Source organism: Oryctolagus cuniculus, chromosome 2 (assembly GCF_964237555.1).
Source record: "Oryctolagus cuniculus chromosome 2, mOryCun1.1, whole genome shotgun sequence".
Taxonomy (NCBI): Eukaryota; Metazoa; Chordata; class Mammalia; order Lagomorpha; family Leporidae; genus Oryctolagus; species Oryctolagus cuniculus.
Genome location: NC_091433.1, coordinates 116,185,520 through 116,202,571, shown reverse-complemented (window position 1 = coordinate 116,202,571; position 17,052 = coordinate 116,185,520). Strand labels below are relative to the sequence as shown.

At 45.5% G+C, this 17,052-nt stretch overlaps 1 protein-coding gene and 1 pseudogene across 2 annotated transcripts in view; both read right to left on the bottom strand.

Annotated features, from left to right (window-relative positions):
• The window catches only part of CHMP3 (charged multivesicular body protein 3), a 65,707-nt gene extending 48,963 nt beyond the window's left edge, over positions 1 to 16,744 (bottom strand). The window contains exons 1-2 of one of the 2 annotated variants that reach the window (XM_051842695.2): positions 16,603 to 16,744; positions 3,102 to 3,162 (exon numbers count right to left, since the gene is read on the bottom strand). In XM_051842695.2, coding sequence (XP_051698655.1) covers positions 3,102 to 3,162; positions 16,603 to 16,617 — 76 coding nt within the window. In that variant the 5' untranslated portion in view covers positions 16,618 to 16,744. Of the gene's footprint in view, positions 1 to 3,101; positions 3,163 to 15,877; positions 16,580 to 16,602 lie in introns of those variants that run through there. The other variant, XM_008254151.4, reaches the window with a different exon arrangement.
• Positions 37 to 2,256, bottom strand: LOC100357555 (transcription initiation factor IIE subunit beta-like; annotated as a pseudogene).
• Positions 16,745 to 17,052: the final 308 nt, after the last annotated feature.

Sequence of the window (17,052 nt, the reverse complement as noted above, 5' to 3'; positions counted from 1 at the left end):
AAAAAAAAAAAAAAAAAAAAAAAAAAAGTAGGGGCAAATAGCAAAGATACCTAACACACCACGCTAAGCGGCATTCTCCCAAGACCTAACAGAAGGTCACAGGGAGTATCACTTTTCTCTCCAGCCTACCCAGTGAGCTTGAGTTTGAGGTTGGTAACTTGCACCAGTTCTGTAAACTGAGCTGCCCGTCTCCTCAGAATGGAAGACAGTTTTCAGATGCCAAACGTCGAAAAGAAAGATCATGACTGTATTTTTGTACTCTTTGTGTGAGGACAAAACTGTCCCCTATTTGCCATGAGTAATGTCAAAGCAATTCTTGGGCACTCCAGCCCAGTGTCTGTCACGGATCTTAAACCGTCACTTTTTCTGGGACAGGCTTTTTCCCTCTCTGAATGGGAGCTACTTTCTTTGGTCCAGATTCCTACATGGAAGAAATACTGTTGCTTCAGACACTAATTTTCTTCTCATCCACTAAATCCACTGGGACGCTACTCCACACTTTCTGAAATTCCTCATTGACAAAAACTGACAGCTCTTGTCATGGAAAACAAGTATTTTACACTTACCAGGACAATTTACAAAAAGAACCTGGTCGGGCCAGGTGCTGTGGGCTAATGCCCTGGCATGAGGCACCAGCATCCCATATGGGCACCGGGTTCAAGACTCGGCTGCTCCACTTCCAATCCAGCTTTCTGCTGTGGCCTGGGAAAGCAGTAGAAGATGGCCCGGGTCGTTGGGCCCCTGCACCCACATGGGAGACCAGGAAGAGGCACCTGGCTCCTGGCTCCAGATCGGCACAGTTCCGGCTGTTGCGGCCAATTGGGGAGTGAACCAACAAATGGAGGCCCTCTCTCTCTCTGCCTCTCCTCTCTCTGTGTAACTCTTTCAAATAAATAAATAAATAAATCTTTAATAATAAAAAAAGGTACCTGGTCCCCTAAAGCCCTGATGGCTTTCTGAGAATTGGACAGCCCTTCTATGTCTTCCCCCAAAGAATTTCTCCTAATCCTCCCTGGTCACCTGATCTATGAGCCTCAGGAAAGCCCTCTTATCTTTCAAGCTGTACCTGGGCCTGAAGGCGTATTTCCCATCTATTACTTCACTTTTGGGATTGCTAATGCCTCCGTTTCTGCCTGAGTCCAGTATCTAAAGGCTGGGTCTCATCCCAGTCAAGGGACGTGCATCTCCTCCCTGATGACCTGTCTTTATGTAATTCACCCTCCTAGCAAGAACACCAAACTTACAACCCATAGCTTCTAAACAGATTCCAAGTTACAGCATCCATTGTATGATCAGAATTTTATTTACAGCCTGATGAGCCACCACGTTCTATCCTTGCTTTCTTCGTCTTTAATGATGATGATGATGATGATGATGATGCAGAAGATACTGAATGCTTTCCTACTACACAAGTGGAAACAGCTCATATTTTGAACAGCTCCCATTGTCTCAACAGGCTTGGATCCAAAGTGCGAGGAGAAGGGCAGCCCATGCCACCAACAGGTGCCTCCAACTTGGCTGGCTGCCCAGACCAGCGTGGCCCCCGGGGCAATCAGCACTGGATATGTGTGCAGGCTGGCAGGGGAGCTCACAATGCACACAACTTATCCACAGACACATTCGATTTTAACATAGGCAGAAGACATGAACCAAAAGATAGTTCTCCAACAGAAATGGATGGCCAGCAAGCACATTAAAAAAAATCCAACCACATTAATCATTGAGGAAATGTAATTCAAAACCACAATGAAATACCATTTCATACCCAGCATATTGGCTATGAAAATACTTCAAAAAGTTCATGAAAAATGGACTTAAAACAAAGGTTTATGTTGGTGTAAAAAAGTTTGAAATTCACGCATGGTTTTTTTCATGATACATATTTTCCACAAACTTTCTTTTTTCTTTTTTCTTTTTTTTTTTTTTTTTTGACAGGCAGAGTGGACAGGGAGAGAGAGAGACAGAGAGAAAGGTCTTCCTTTGCCGTTGGTTCACCCTCCAATGGCCGCCGCGGCCAGCGCGCTGCGGCCAGTGCACTGCGCTGATCCGATGGCAGGAGCCAGGTGCTTCTCCTGGTCTCCCATGGGGTGCAGGGCCCAAGCACCTGGGCCATCCTCCACTGCCTTCCCGGGCCACAGCAGAGAGCTGGCCTGGAAGAGGGGCAACCGGGACAGAATCCGGTGCTCCGACTGGGACTAGAACCCAGTGTGCCGGCGCCGCAGGCGGAGGATTAGCCTAGTGAGCCGCGGCGCCGGCCCACAAACTTTCTGAAAATCCCTCATATAATCAGGAAATTGGAAAATTCTTCTCTAAATATGAAAGTGTTAAAATCTGAAGTTTTAGGCCGGCACTGTGGCTCAATAGGCTAATCTTCCGCCTGTGGCGCCAGCACACCAGGTTCTAGTCCTGGTTGGGGTGCCGGATTCTGTCCCGGTTGCTCCTCTTCCAGTCTACTCTCTGCTGTGGCCCGGGAAGGCAGTGGACAATGGCCCAGGTCCTTGGGCCCTGCACCCACATAGGAGACCAGGAGAAGCACCTGGCTCCTGGCTTCGGATCGGTGCAGCGTGCTGGCCGTAGCAGCCACTGGGGGGGTGAACCAAAGGAAAAGGAAGACCTTTCTCTCTCTCTCTCTCTCTCTCTCTCTCTCACTGTCCACTCTGCCTGTCAAAAAAATAAATAAAGTTAAAAAAAAAATCTTAAATTTTAAACGTTACCATCTCCTTGCAAATCACTTCAATTTCAAGTGATACTGAAAAAAAATCAATTTTATTTAGAAATATATTTTCCTTGACTTACAATCATATTAAGATAAACAAATAAGGTAGCTATAAAGGAAACTCATTCCTTCATACTTGTTATTTGTGTTCCATAAGACATTTCTGTTAAGTAGTGAGAGGTTTCTTTTGTTCTTCAAAATACAAAGTTCATTTTCTCTTTTTTATACTGATTACAGAATTATAAAGCAATTAGGTTATAAATAACTAGTATGGGAATAAATATTTATAATATGTATTATAATACATAGATGCAATTTACTTTATGAACTAAAAGCAAAATATACCAACAGCATGTAGAATCAAAGACATAAAATGATAGTTTACCTCTTATTTGCCTATCAACAACTCTCATTTCTTTTCTGATCTTCAATGACCATTCATTGACCTGGGAAAAAAATTTTTAATGAATTATAACATAGCACTCCTGATTCAACCAACTTTAAAGAATTTTCTATTAATTCTACATTTATTCCAGACACAAAATTATAAAGTCATATTCAAAGAAAACTTAAGAGCCAAATTCTTTTTCAAAAAATCTTTTTAGGATGTATTTATTTATATATTTGAAAGAGAGAGACAGAGACAGAGAGGGAGAGCGAGATCTTCCATCTGCTGGTTCACTCCCTAAATGGCTGCAGTGGCCAGGGCTGGGTCAGGCTGAAGCCAGGAGCTTCATCTGGGTCTCCTACGTGGGTATATGGGCCCAGGGGCTCGGACCATCTTTTGCCGCTTTCCCAGGTACACTGGCAGGGAGGTGAATTGGAGGTGGGGCAGATGAGACTTGAACTGGTACCCACGTGGGGTGCTGGCATTGCAGGCAGCAGGCTAGCCCACTGTACCACAATGCCAGCCCCTGCTTTGTTCATTTCTACATCTCTAATGCCTAGACTAGTGCTCATTCCACAGTAACTTGAGTGTATAAGTAGTGAATGCATGTATGAATAAGACCTTCCAGGAGGAAGTTAGATATTCTATAGGATGAGATGGCCTATTAGGATTATGAATTTGAGGCAGCATTTGGAGGTTCTAAAATTTAACAGAGAAAAGCTACTATCTTATAGTATATTTTACTATTTATTGATTATTGAATGATAATATAGTTAAAGATGTCAGCTATATAATATGCTCATATCCATGCATATTTTTGTCGTGGATGAATAGAAGTATACCCAACTGATGCTAAACTATTCTGAGAAAGTAATTTTGTGCATGTTTTAAATAAATTTCAGTGTATTTTAAAAATCTTTTTATTGGTAGTACACAGAAGTTCAAGCTATTTAAAGATTTTAGCTAACAGCATGCAGTAAGAAGCACTTATGTAAGACTTCAGAGGGAGTACGTACCCTGCAGAGAGCCAAAGATTTTTCAAGAGGTGCACGGGCCCAGATAGTTTTAAAGAATCAGAAGACTTGCCGGCGCCGCGGCTCACTAGGCTAATCCTCCGCCTTGCGGTGCCGGCACACCGGGTTCTAGTTCCGGTCGAGGCGCCGGATTCTGTCCCGGTTGCCCCTCTTCCAGGCCAGCTCTCTGCTGTGGCCCGGGAGTGCAGTGGAGGATGGCCCAGGTGCTTGGGCCCTGCACCCCATGGGAGACCAGGAGAAGTACCTGGCTCCTGGCTCCTGCCATCGGATCAGTGTGCGCCGGCCGCAGCGCGCCCGCCGCGGCGGCATTGGAGGGTGAACCAACGGCAAAGGAAGACCTTTCTCTCTCTCTCTCTCACTGTCCACTCTGTCAAAAAATTAAAAATTAAAAAAAAAAGATTCAGAAGACTTTCATCTTTTACACATAATTATTCAAAAACTACTCTGGTCCAGGTCACGAGAATCCATCGTTTCTTTCTCCTAACAACAATCCTCTTCCATTTTACAAAAGATACTCCCCTATGTCATATCCCTTTTTATGCTGGTGTATTTCCCCAACAGGTAAAAACTTCTGAAGTACTAAATATAGAGACAACTGACAACACTGGTGTAGAAGCTGAGAGTGGAGTAAATAACTAAATGATTACCACGTTCTTATAAGCGAACTGTTCTCCAATTTTTCACTTTTCAGAAAAAAAATCAAAGGAAAATCTGGGTTATCAGCAAATAATAAAGGTAAGTTTTGCATGAAATCACCACATGCTCTTTGGCAGATGACTCAGAAGTTCAAAGAACTGAGTGGCACTGCATAAAAAAACTCCTTCTGTTGCCATCTACTTATATATTTCTCTGCACTTGACTCTAATAAAACATAAAATTGAAAAACATGTAGCATTAATCCATGAGTACATGAACTAAATGACAGAGAAGATCCACATCATTAGAAGACATTTTTAATCAATTTCACTTTTGGTATTTAACAATTATGTAAGAAACAATAACTGTAATAACTCCACTCAGAAGAAATATATAAGCACATAAAACTGTAGTCATACAATGTTTAAAATTTTTCATGTTAAATTTATGTACTTTTTGTTTGTTTGGTTTTGGACAGGCAGAGTGGATAGTGAGAGAGAGAGAGACAGAGAGAAAGGTCTTCCTTTTGCCGTTGGTTCACCCTCCAATGGCCGCCACGGCTGGCGCGCTGCAGCCGGCACACCGCGTTGATCCGATGGCAGGAGCCAGGTGCTTCTCCTGGTCTCCCATGGGGTGCAGGGCCCAAGCACTTGGGCCATCCTCCACTGCCTTCCCGGTCCACAGCAGAGAGCTGGCCTGGAAGAGGGGCAACCGGCAAAGAATCCGGCGCCCCGACAGGGACTAGTATTTACATTTTTAATATGTGAAATTTCATATATTAAACGCATATAACACAATTAAACATTTTAAAGTGTACAATTCAGGAATGTACATTTAGTCTAGCAATTAAGACACTCACATCCCACAAGAGAGTGCCTGGGTTCAACTCCCAACTCTAGCTCCTGACTCCAGGCTCCCACCAAGGTAGGCCCCGGGAAGCAGCAGTAATAGCTCAAGTAATTGGGTTCTTGCCATCCACAAAAGAGACCCGAATTGTGTTCCCAGAGTCTGGCTCCAGCCCCTCCCTAGCCAGCTGTTGTGGGCATTTGGGGGAGCAAACCAGCAGATGGGAACTCTCTCTCAGCCTCTCAAGAAAAAAAAAAGTGCATAATTCAGTGGCATTCAGTGCATTTACACTGTTGTGTAATCAAGAACTCTCTCTAGGCTCAAACCTTTTTAAGACCTATTTATTTGAAAGGCAGTTACAGAGAGAGGGAGACAGTATGACCTTTTCTTTCTGGCTTCTTTCATTTCACATATTTTCAAGGCTCATCTATGTTGCAGATACATCAGTACCTCATTCCTTTTGTATGACTGAGTTATTACCCCATTATATGTATATGCCACAGATAGCTGACCCATTCATCTGTTGATAGTTTGGCTATTGTGACCAGTACCAAGAACATTCAGGTCTGAGTACCTGTTTTCAATTCTTCTGAGGATATATTAAGTATAACTGTTGAGTCATATGGTTAATTGTATGTCTAATTGTTTGAGGATCTGACAAACTTTTTCAGTGACTTCACCATTTTACATTTCCACAGCAAAATACAAAACTTTGTTTCTCCACATTTCACTAATACTCATTCTCCAATTTCCTGGTTATATGAAGGGTCTTAAAGTTCCTGGAAAATGTGTCATGAAAAACCATGCATGGATTTCTGAAGCTTTTTACATCAATAGAAACCTAGGCTTTAAATTCCACTTTCTGAAGTACTCTCATAGCCAATCTTCCGTTGGAGAAATGTCTTTTCATTCATGTCTTCTGCCATTTTAAAATTGGGTGTGTCCAGCAGACTCATAAAATAACAAATGCCCTCAACAGCACCCTGGCCTCAGAATCAGCCCTTAAGGCATGTCAGATCTGGCTAAAAAGGCCATGAGAGCATTTCAGGCATGGAAAGCCAAGACACTGTGGCAAAAAAATGACCTAAAGCAAAGATCTCTGTGAATGAGATCCCAGTGGAAAGAAGGGACCATCAAAGAAGAAGATACCTTTCTCAGAAGAGAGGAGAGGACTGCCATTTTTATTATGGCCTTGTCTAAATAATGTTGGAGTTTGTGGACTCAAGAGGCTTCCATAGCCTTGACAACTCATGACAAGAGCCTCGGGTGATCACTGACATCATAAATAAGAGTGTCAATTGTTAAATCAACAGGAGTCACTGTGCACTTGTTCCCCATGAAGGACCTCTGTCCTTAATGTGCTGTACTATGAGAATTAACGGTAAAACTAGTCCTCAAACAGTACTTTATACTTTGTGTGTCTGTGTTGGTGCACATTGTTGAAATCTTTACTTAGCATAGAGTTGATCTTCTGTATATAAAGAAAATTTAAAATGAATCTTAATGAAAAATAGGATGGGAGAGGGAATAGGAGGTGGGATGGTTTGGGGATGGGAGGGTGGGTATGGGGGGAAGAACCACTATAATCCAAAAGCTGTACTTTTGAAAGTTACATTTATTAAATAAAAGATTTTTTTGAAAGATTTATTTATTTGAAAGACAGAGTTACAGAGAGAGGTAGAGACAGAGAGAGAGGTCTTCCATCCGCTGGTTCACTCCCCAGATGGCTACAATGGCCGGAGCTGCACTGATCCAAAGCCAGGAGCTTCTTCCATGTCTCCCACATGGGTGCAAGGGCACAGGGACTTGGGCCATCTTCTTTCCCAGGCCATAGCAGAGAGCTGGATCAGAAGAGGAACAGCCAGGACTAGAACCAGCACCCATATGGGATGCCGGTGCTTCAGGCCAGGGCTTTAACCTGATGTGCCACAGTGTCGGATCCAAATAAAAGCTTTCTATAAAAAAAAAAAAAAAAAAATGGGTGGGTCTTTTTGTTGACAAGTTGTATGGGTTGCTTTTAAAAATCTTTTATTTATTTTCTTCTTATTTGAAAGGCAGAAGAGAGAAAGATCTTCCACCTGCTGCTTCACTCCCCAAATGTCCACATCAGCTAAGCCTGGGCCAGGCCAAAGCCAGAAGTCTGAAAAACTCAGTCTGGTCTTCCACATAGGTGACAGGAATCCAAGGCCTTGAGCCATCATCTGTTGCCTCCCAAGATACACATTAGCAGGAAGCCGGATAGGAAGCCAAGAAGCCAGGACTGAAACCAGGCACTCCAACACAGGACACCATGAGTGTCCCAAGTGCATAACTGCTGCACCAGATCTCTCCTACTGCATGAGTTCTTCACAGATTCTGACAGCAGGTCCTCAGCTGGTCATCTCCTCACTTCCTCAATATTGTTCTCTTAAGCACAAAAGCTTTTTTAATGAAGTCCTATTTACCTAAAGAACTTGTTTTCCGAACTTGTACTTAACATCTCAACTTAAATGACTTTGGGGAGACTTCCTCGACTCCTGGGATACAGGAAGCCTCCTACAGTATGAATATTCTGAACCCTAAGTCCCCTCCCCTTTTTAAAGCTTGTCATACTCATACTTCAACTACTGGTGACGGTAAGCTCCAGAAGGTCAAAGAGCCTTTCTTATTCACCAAACCTCGGCATGATGCCTGGCATAAAGCGAATGCTTACTAGGTATCTGCTGGTTAATCGAATGGAACATGAGACGTTAAGCAGGGACGATAAATTTCTGCTGTAAGTTAACAATTATGTAACAAAAATCTCCAGACTCTCTGTTTAAATGTCAAGAAGTTTCATAAAATGTCAAAAAGAAAAATTCCTTTTAAGCTTATAAAAATCAAGAGAGATTTTTGCAGGGGGCGGGGGGAGGGGAGCTGAGCTAAGAGAAATAGGAAGAACCAAGAGAATCCAGTCATGTACCAGATCAGTGCTTCTCAACCTGACCTACCCCAGAAAGTCACTTGGAAAAATTAGAAAACACCAATTTAATTGGGTGGGGGAAGAGCCTAAATGACGGTAGTATTTAAAATTCCTCCTTGGGGCCAGTGCTGTGGCGCAGCAGGTTAAAGCCCTGGCCTGAAGCGCTGGCATCCCAAATGGGCACCAGTTCTAGTCCCGGGTGCTCCTCTTCCGATCCAGCTCTCTGCTGTGGCCTGGGAAAGCAGAAGATGGCCCAAGTCCCTATGCCCCTGCACCGGCATGGGAGACCCGGAAGAAGCTCCTGGCTTCAGATCGGCGCAGCTCCGGCCGTTGCAGCCATCTACCTCTTGCTGTAACTCTTTCAAATAAATAAAAATAAAATTCCTTCAGATGATTCTAATCTAATCTGTTAGGGTTAAGAAATACAGTCCAAGACAAAGAGCGAGAAAACATATAAAGACTCATTACTGCAAAGTCACTCACTACAACTAAAGGAAATTTTAAAACAATGAAAAAAAATCAACATTTCTTTAGTGCCAACAGAATTTTTGTAATAAAAAGTATTAATAATTGATAAGTAAAAGAGAACACAAGGTGTATAAAGAAAAATCAATTAGCAAGTTACACAATATGTTGTGAAAACTGTAAGGAACCTACAGGAAGTTTCACATATCAAGATATACCTTTTATTCAAATTCATTCATACAGAGTCTATTATGCTAGGCAACCGAGGTAAAATCAGTAAGAGGGCATTTTGCATACATAGTGCCAAGATAAATCGTAAGCCAAGCAAAACAAAATGAATTCCTGTGACATCCTTTACTGAAATTAGTTCCAAGTGGGTTGAAAACATAAATACAGGGGCTGGTGCTGTGGCTCACTTGGTTAATCCTCTGCCTGCGACGCCGGCATCCCATATGGGCACTGGGTTCTAGTCCCGGCTGCTCCTCTTCCAGTCCAGCTCTCTGCTGTGACCCGGGAGGGCAATGGAAGATGGCCCAAGTGCTTGGGCCCTGCACCCACACGGGAGACCAGGAGGAAGCACCTGGCTCCTGGCTTTGGATCGGTGCAGTGTGCTGGCCGTAGCAACCATTTGGGGAGTAAACCAACGGAAAGAAGACCTTTCTCTCTGTCTCTCTCTCTCTGTCTACATCTCAACCTGTCAAACAAACAAACACACACATAAATACAGAATGCAAGACTGTGCTGCTTTAGGAAGACAGCCCAGCAGCACCATGGCTCAGCAGGCAAAGTTGCTGGCGTTCCACAAGAGCATGAGCACTGGTTTGAGTTCTGGCTGCTTCACTTCTGATCCAGCTCCCTGCTACTGATCTGGGGAAAAGCATCCGAAGATGGCCCGAGGTCTTAGACCCTTGCCACCTCTGTGGGAGACCTGGATGGAGTTCGTGGTTCCTAGCTCCAGCCTGGCCCACCCCTGGCTGTTGCGGCTATTTGGTGAGTGAATTAGCTGGTGAAAGATAACTGTTTAACTCTGCCTTTCAACTAAATAAATCTTAAAAAAAAAAAAAAAAAAAAAAAAAAAAAAAAAAGTGCAAGACAATATACCTGTATTTAAGATTTCAGATTGGGGAAGGATTTCTTAAACAAGACGATATCCATAGAGGAAAAGACTGATGTCTTTACTTATATTGAAATTAAGAACTTTTATTCATCGTAAGGCTCCAGATTAAAGTGTCACAAACTGGGAGAAGATATTTGTAATCATACTAATGGCAATAAATAAAAGGTATCTATAAAGATGCTGTAACCAAGATATAGAATGATCTCCTAAGAATAAATGTCTTTCAAAAGTTGAATTCTGAACACTGTATATGAAAACCTGCATGATGTTATCTTCTTTCAGGGAAAACTTGCATGTGCTTTTGGCAAACATGTAGCTTAAGTAACCTGCTAACAGGCTCTTAATTAACCTTAATTAATCCAATCAAGTGTAGAGATTATTTGGAATCGGGCTTCAGCCCTTGTGGTAGTCAGTCTACTTCCAGGTCACAGTTACTGCTAAAGTGCAACCAAAAGCCTTCACTAGATCCTCACTGGAGTCCTTATTCTTGGTGTGAACTCCAATTTCTATACTCCCCACCCAGAGTCTGTCCAAGTTCTGCTCAGACTCTCAGCCGCTGTATCAGGAAACAGAAGAACTCTTTGAGAAAGTGGTCCCCGATGATGGGTTCATGTAACCGGGCTTCCCTCTCCCTGGGATCTTCGGGTTGCAGTTTCTCACTGCCTTAGTAGCTTTCAGTGGTTTCAAATACTTACACATTTTGTTTAGCTCCTCTGGTTATTTTTGGCAGAAGGGGTGGTTCAAAATAACTTATTCTATAATCATGCTCATGATTTTTTAAAGAACATGCTTCCTAGTTCTGCTCCATAAAAAGCCTAGAAATAGGGACACTGAAATAGCAAGAAGCACCATGAACACCAAACTTTGGTTTCTAAATAGCATTCCCACTAAAAGAAACTAGTACTTGTCAGAGAAATGGCTGACTTTAGGTCTTATACTGGGAATATACAAATTATATTGGGATACATTGTGCTACAAAACCAGAAAGCATTCAAAGCCTAATAAGGTTGTGTTAAAAAGGAGATAGATTGAAATATTTTCAACTAAAGTATTTCACTATCAAACAGAATAATGATGAGAACTAACAAAAACACACTAAAATAAAACTCCATCCACGAGTCCAAAATGATGCTGCGGAGGTGGAGGGGTATTAGGGGTGAGTGGGCATGGAGCTGGTGGTTTAGAGAAAGCATTTGACACCATGAAAGTCACCAATTCTGTATCCTAAATTCTGGTAATTACAGGAAAAACACATTAAACACTTTTCCTTCCTTTCCAGTAGCAACTGTATGTTCAGATAGACAGCCCCAGCTAATGGACAGACCTTTACTGCCAGCGAACAAACAGTATATCAGAAGACCTGCCATTCAGAAAAGCTTTCTGGAATAGTTGAGGAACAGGGTACCCATGGATGCTAAAGCATCTAAGTGAAAGGTTCACGAGGAGCTGTGTCACAGGTCACCAGAGTACCACCACCACCACCACCCCCATGACCTTCTAACAGTGTTAAAAGGAAAATTCCTCAGGACACTTAAATCTAGTAGCTTTACTTTACTGCTGGTTCACCCCCCCAGAAGCTACTAACACCTGGGGCTGAATCAGGCCAAAGCCAGGATCTCAGTCCAGGTCTCCCACATGGATGGCAGAGACCCAACTAGAGCCATACCTGCTGCCTCTCAAGGGCACAAATTAGCAGGAAGCAGGAATTGGGAACAGGGCTGGTACTGGAACCCAGGCAGGCCTACATGACAGGCATCCCAAGCAGCACCTTAGCTGCTAAGCCAAACTACTGCTCCCGTCACAGGTTTTTAAAGGTATTATAAGGCATCCTCATTTCAGAAAGCCCAGACTAGTCTTAATCTTGACCCTTTAGGAAAGAACAGATTTCACCACTAATATTTTTTCTTTGAAAGGCAGAGTTACAGAGAGAAAGGTCTTCCATCTGCTGTTCACCTCCCAAATGGCCACAACAGCAAGGCTGGGCCAGGCAGAATCCAGGAACTTCTTTGTCTCCCACTTGGGTGCAGTGGTTCAAGCACGTGAGCCATCCTCTACTGCTCTCCCAGGCACGCTAGCAGGAAGCTGGATTGGAAGTGGATCAGCTGGGACTCGAACTGGCACCCATATGGGATGCTGGCACTGCAGGCAGCAGTTTAACCCACTACACCAAAACGCCAGCCCAGAAGATGTTTCTAAGTGCCTGAGATATTTGGGGGCAGACTTTCCTCTATGAAGCCCCCTTACATAGCTAGTGCTTCTCTGGAGCATTCCTTGAAACACTGCATCTTGGGACTACTTGACCCTAAAGCTTACTTAACTTTATCAGGGCACTCACATTCAACAGTTCGTAACACTGCCTCTGTGTTGCATACACCACCAGTGCTCTGGGAACGCCACCTCCAATATGCCTTACTTACCTGACTTGACCTGTCACCATGGCCTAAATGGTACCATGTCTGACCACCACCATGCTTTGGTATGGCTGCCCCTGCTATTCCAGGACCAGGACCCACACGCCCACCTCCCAGCCCACATGGAAGGCGTATATACTGTAAACTTGCTCCCACTCGAGAGCTGCCCAGCTGAGGCTGAGCGTACAGGCAATCCCCTCTTCCTCTAACCTTTCCCCCCTCTGTTAGTTTACTTTATTTCTAAAAAGTTTTTCCTTTACTTAACTTCTTTTATCAAGCTGAGCATTTTCTTTCTCCCAAGTTAAAAAAAAATGCCAAACTTCACTTGTCTGTTTACTGATGTATCAGTGCACCAGTACTTTTTCCCAGCAGTTTTACAAAGGAAACAGTTTTCCTATCCCTGCACAATTGGCGCTTTCTTGAATTCAAACTCAACGCTACGTAACGGAGACACAACTCACGAGGTGTGAGAGCGCCTAGCGCTTGGCAGAAGCTGAACATAAAGCAGAGCCACTCTTGTGAGAAACTCAAACAAGATAAACTCAGAACTGAAAGCACAGTTCAGGGTACCACGGAAGAGGAGCCAGAAGAAATCTTGGGTGGACCACCTCTAGCACCAATGTGGATCACCTAAGAATAAAGATCCTACTCAACAGTCAACAATCAATACATAGGCAGGAAGTGTGTTCCGAGCAGCCCAGCCTGGGGGATCACTCCAACTTCTGAATTCCTCTGACTTCTGTTCCAAGTGGCAGCCAATCCAGACTTCTCAAAACGCTTATCTCAGTAGCTAGACAGCTCCCTTGGCTTATTTCACCTTTAGAACCCTCTTTGGGCAGCAGCATAAATGGCACAAGAAGTTATACATACAGGCCTTGGAATAAAGCTTACTAGCTAGAACCTCTTTCTACATTTACAAACTGTACGAACCTGGGCAATTTACTTACTCAATGCCTCAGTTCCACACCCAGAAACACTACCTACCTCATGAAGCTGGCAATCCCTGCAGGATGCTGAGCTCAACGCCTGGTTCCAGACATTGCAGCCAGCAGTGGTGGCAGCCAGGGCGAAGTATGCACCCTGCAGCCTCGCTACTCAAGAGCAGACCAGCAGCATCAACATCACCTGGCAGCTTGTTAACTCACTAGGCCCTAGAGCTGCTGAATCCAATTAGAAAACTAAAGATCTCTGGTGATTAGCACAGAGAAGTCTGCAGAGGACCACCCATTAATATGTGCGTAAATGTTGTTTTTATTCAGCCAAAGTCCTAGCAAAGTAGGCACTCAATAAATTTTACTTCCATCAGGCAATTCAGTTTTGTTCCCTAGTTTTAAAATATGTGCTTAAGTGAGACAAAAGTGTGTAATGTCACTATGCGACTGTACAATACTAAGCAGATTCACATTTTGTAGGATGTGTATATTCTTAAATGCTTGTTATTATAAAAGCGATTTTTTTTCTTTAAGGTAGGGAGAGATTATCATTCAATGTTTGGCCTTGGCTTTGCCATTCATAAGGTAAGATTCTAAGCAAACAATCTTACTGCTGTTCAACCCCATCTTCTATGTGTGTTACGATTTTTAAATTATAACTATAGGCGCTGGCGCTGTGGCATAGGAGGTAAAGCGGCCACCTGCAGTGCCAGCATCACATATGGGCTGCTCCACTTCTTATCCAGCTCTCTGCTATGGCCTGGGAAAACAATGGAAGGTGGCCCAAGTCCTTGGGCCCCTGCACCCGCCTGGGGGACCTGGAAGCTCCTAGCTCCTGGCTTTAGACCGGCCCAGATCCAGTGTTGTGGCCATTTGGGGAGTGAGCCAGCAGATGGATGGAAGACCCTTCCCCCACTCCACCTCTCTGTAATTCTGCCTTTCAAATAAATATTTTTTAAAAAATTAAAAACTAGATTATAACTATAGTTGCTAAGAACACAGTGATGTCAGTTTAGTCTTGCAGTAGAGTAACCTATCTGGGAAAGCTAATGAACACCACAAAACAGCATTAATAAATTTTTTCCCCAAAATATCCCTGCCAGAGCTGAACTGGTAAGATCACTTACTTACATAAAAATATCTGTCTATTTTAAAGGTAAACAAACAGAGAAGGGGAAGAGATCTTCCATCCTCTGGTTCTCCACATGGCTGCAAAGGCCTGCCTGAAGCAGGAGGCTGGAACTCCTTCCTGCTTTCCCACGTCGGTGGCAGGGGCCCAGGTACCTGAGCCAGCACCTGTTGCTTTCTCAAGGGCATTAGCAGGGCGCTGGTTAGGAAGCTGGGCACCCAAGTCTGGAACCTGTGCTCATATGGGATGCTGGCGCTGCAGGTGGTAGCCCAACCCGCTACACCACAGCACTGGCCCCGAGATCACTTACTAAAGAAGGATTTTATGGGGTTTTTTCCTCCCATTATGAACACGTCTAGGTGTCCTAGAGCTGTGCTAATCAAGCTAGCCTGCATACTAATCACTAGAGAGGTCAGAATACAAAATCTGATTCCGTCCAGAGGTTTCCAACAAGCTCCCAGGTGACGTGGACGCTGCTGCCCTGCACCTGAGTAGCAGGACTGGAGCGCACACGAACACGCAGCCCTAACGGCCTCTACCAGCTAACACTCGAGCTATTTCAATCTCCCATCATCCAAGACACTCTCCCTCCTAACTCAGCAGGGACTAGGGCTCCGAGAAGTTAACTTTCCGAGATCACAGGGCTGAGGTGTGGGGGCGCAGGCTGACTCTGCAGGACGCCCCGAACCGCTCACCTCCAGACACCATCCCCTCTAACAGGCAGCCCGAGTTCGCGGCTAGGTCCCGAGCCATCCCCAGGAACATTGCTCTAGGCAGGCTCCCCGTTCTAACTAACGTGTATCTGGGGTCGGTGTAAGGACGCACGACAGAGCAAAGAGGAAACAACGCGGTGGGCGCCGAACCGCTGCACCACAGTCCGGGCCGGGGAGCCCCTCAGGACGGCGCGAGGGGGCGGGCCCTGCGGGGAAAGGTTCCGGGAGGGACGTACCATCGCGGACATGGGGGAAGGACTTCGAGGCCAGGGCTGCGCCGCTGCCTCCGCGCCCCGTGGCGAGGTCGAGGAACCCTTAACCCAGCCCTCGCTGCGTGGGGGGCAGGCGCCCAGATGCCAAAAGCTGCCTCTCCCCACCGCCGCCTCCTTAGAGACTCTTCCATCGGCCCCCTCGGTCGAGTGGGAGGCCCCGGAAATGGGGGCCGGGCAGCCCCTGGGCAGCCGAGGGAGGAAAGTGTCCGGCCGTTCGCCAACTCCACTGTGCCCCACGCAAAGCCACCCACTCTTCTGCCGCCGCCGTAGCCCTTACCAGTTCTTTGGGCGGCTTCTCCTGGGTTTTCCCAAACAGCCCCATGGCGAACGGAACTCGTCTTGCCCCTTCCGGCTTTCCGTTCCCTGCGCCTGGGCAGGTCACGGGCAGCCTCCAGGGCGGGGCCGGCCGAGAAGGAGCGCTGACGCCCGGAGAAGGGAGCGGCGGCGGTGGGTGTGGCGCATGTGCACCTCACGCATGCGCAGCACTGAGTCTCGGGGTCGGGGAAACGTTGAGTCGGAGTGGCGCCATTGCGCATGCTCTGGGAGGACCTGGGCCTTGTGAAAATATTTTTCCCTGTAAGACACAGATTTGTTCACTACGCTTCATCGCTTCTCGGCCTTTTGGCTAAGATCAAGTGTGTTGCCGGCACTTGGTGGTTACAGCTGATGCTGACCGCACACGTACACCTCTTTGTTGCGCCAGAAGTCTGACTCCACCGGTCGAGCACATTTACAGTCACTTTCCAAATGGCTTCCCGTCTGTGTGCTGTAGGCAGGTCAAGAGCGACAAGCTGGAAACAGATTTCTTCCCCAGACCTGCGCCTCCCTTCTCTTGGCGCCACCACCCCCTGGTCACTAAAACCTGGGCCGCAGCGTCTTTCTCCCTCTTACCTTACCCAGCCCGACTTCTCCATGGGTCCAGACTTGAGCCCTCTCCCTCCCATCCCAACTGTGGCCGCTTCTGTCCAGGCCACCGCCGCGTCCAAAGTGGCTGATTCCCACCTGGCATTTGTCCATGCATGTGTCGTCCTGCACTGCACTCTGGCGGGGACCTTAACCGGATTCTTAAAGGAACTGGCTGCAGAGGACTAGACGCATTTTTGCTGGGGCGATCTCAGATGGAACCTACACAGTGAGCTGGAGGTTCCCGGCATTACGTCAGGGGATGGTAGGAGGGGACCATGCTCCCGTCTCTGGTGGGAAGGCAAAGTGGTACGCTTTGAAAACTTCAGCGATCTTAAAAGATGAATTTTATTTTTAGCTGACATAAATTGCACATATTTGCAGGATCTAGCATGAATTTTTAAAAAATATTTATTTATTTATTTGAAAGAGTTACAGAGAGGCAGAGAGAGAGGTCTTCCATCGGTTGGTTCACTCTCCAGATGGCTGCAACAGCCAGAGCTGCGCCGATCCGAAGCCGGGAGCCAGGAGCTTCTTCCAGGTCTCCCA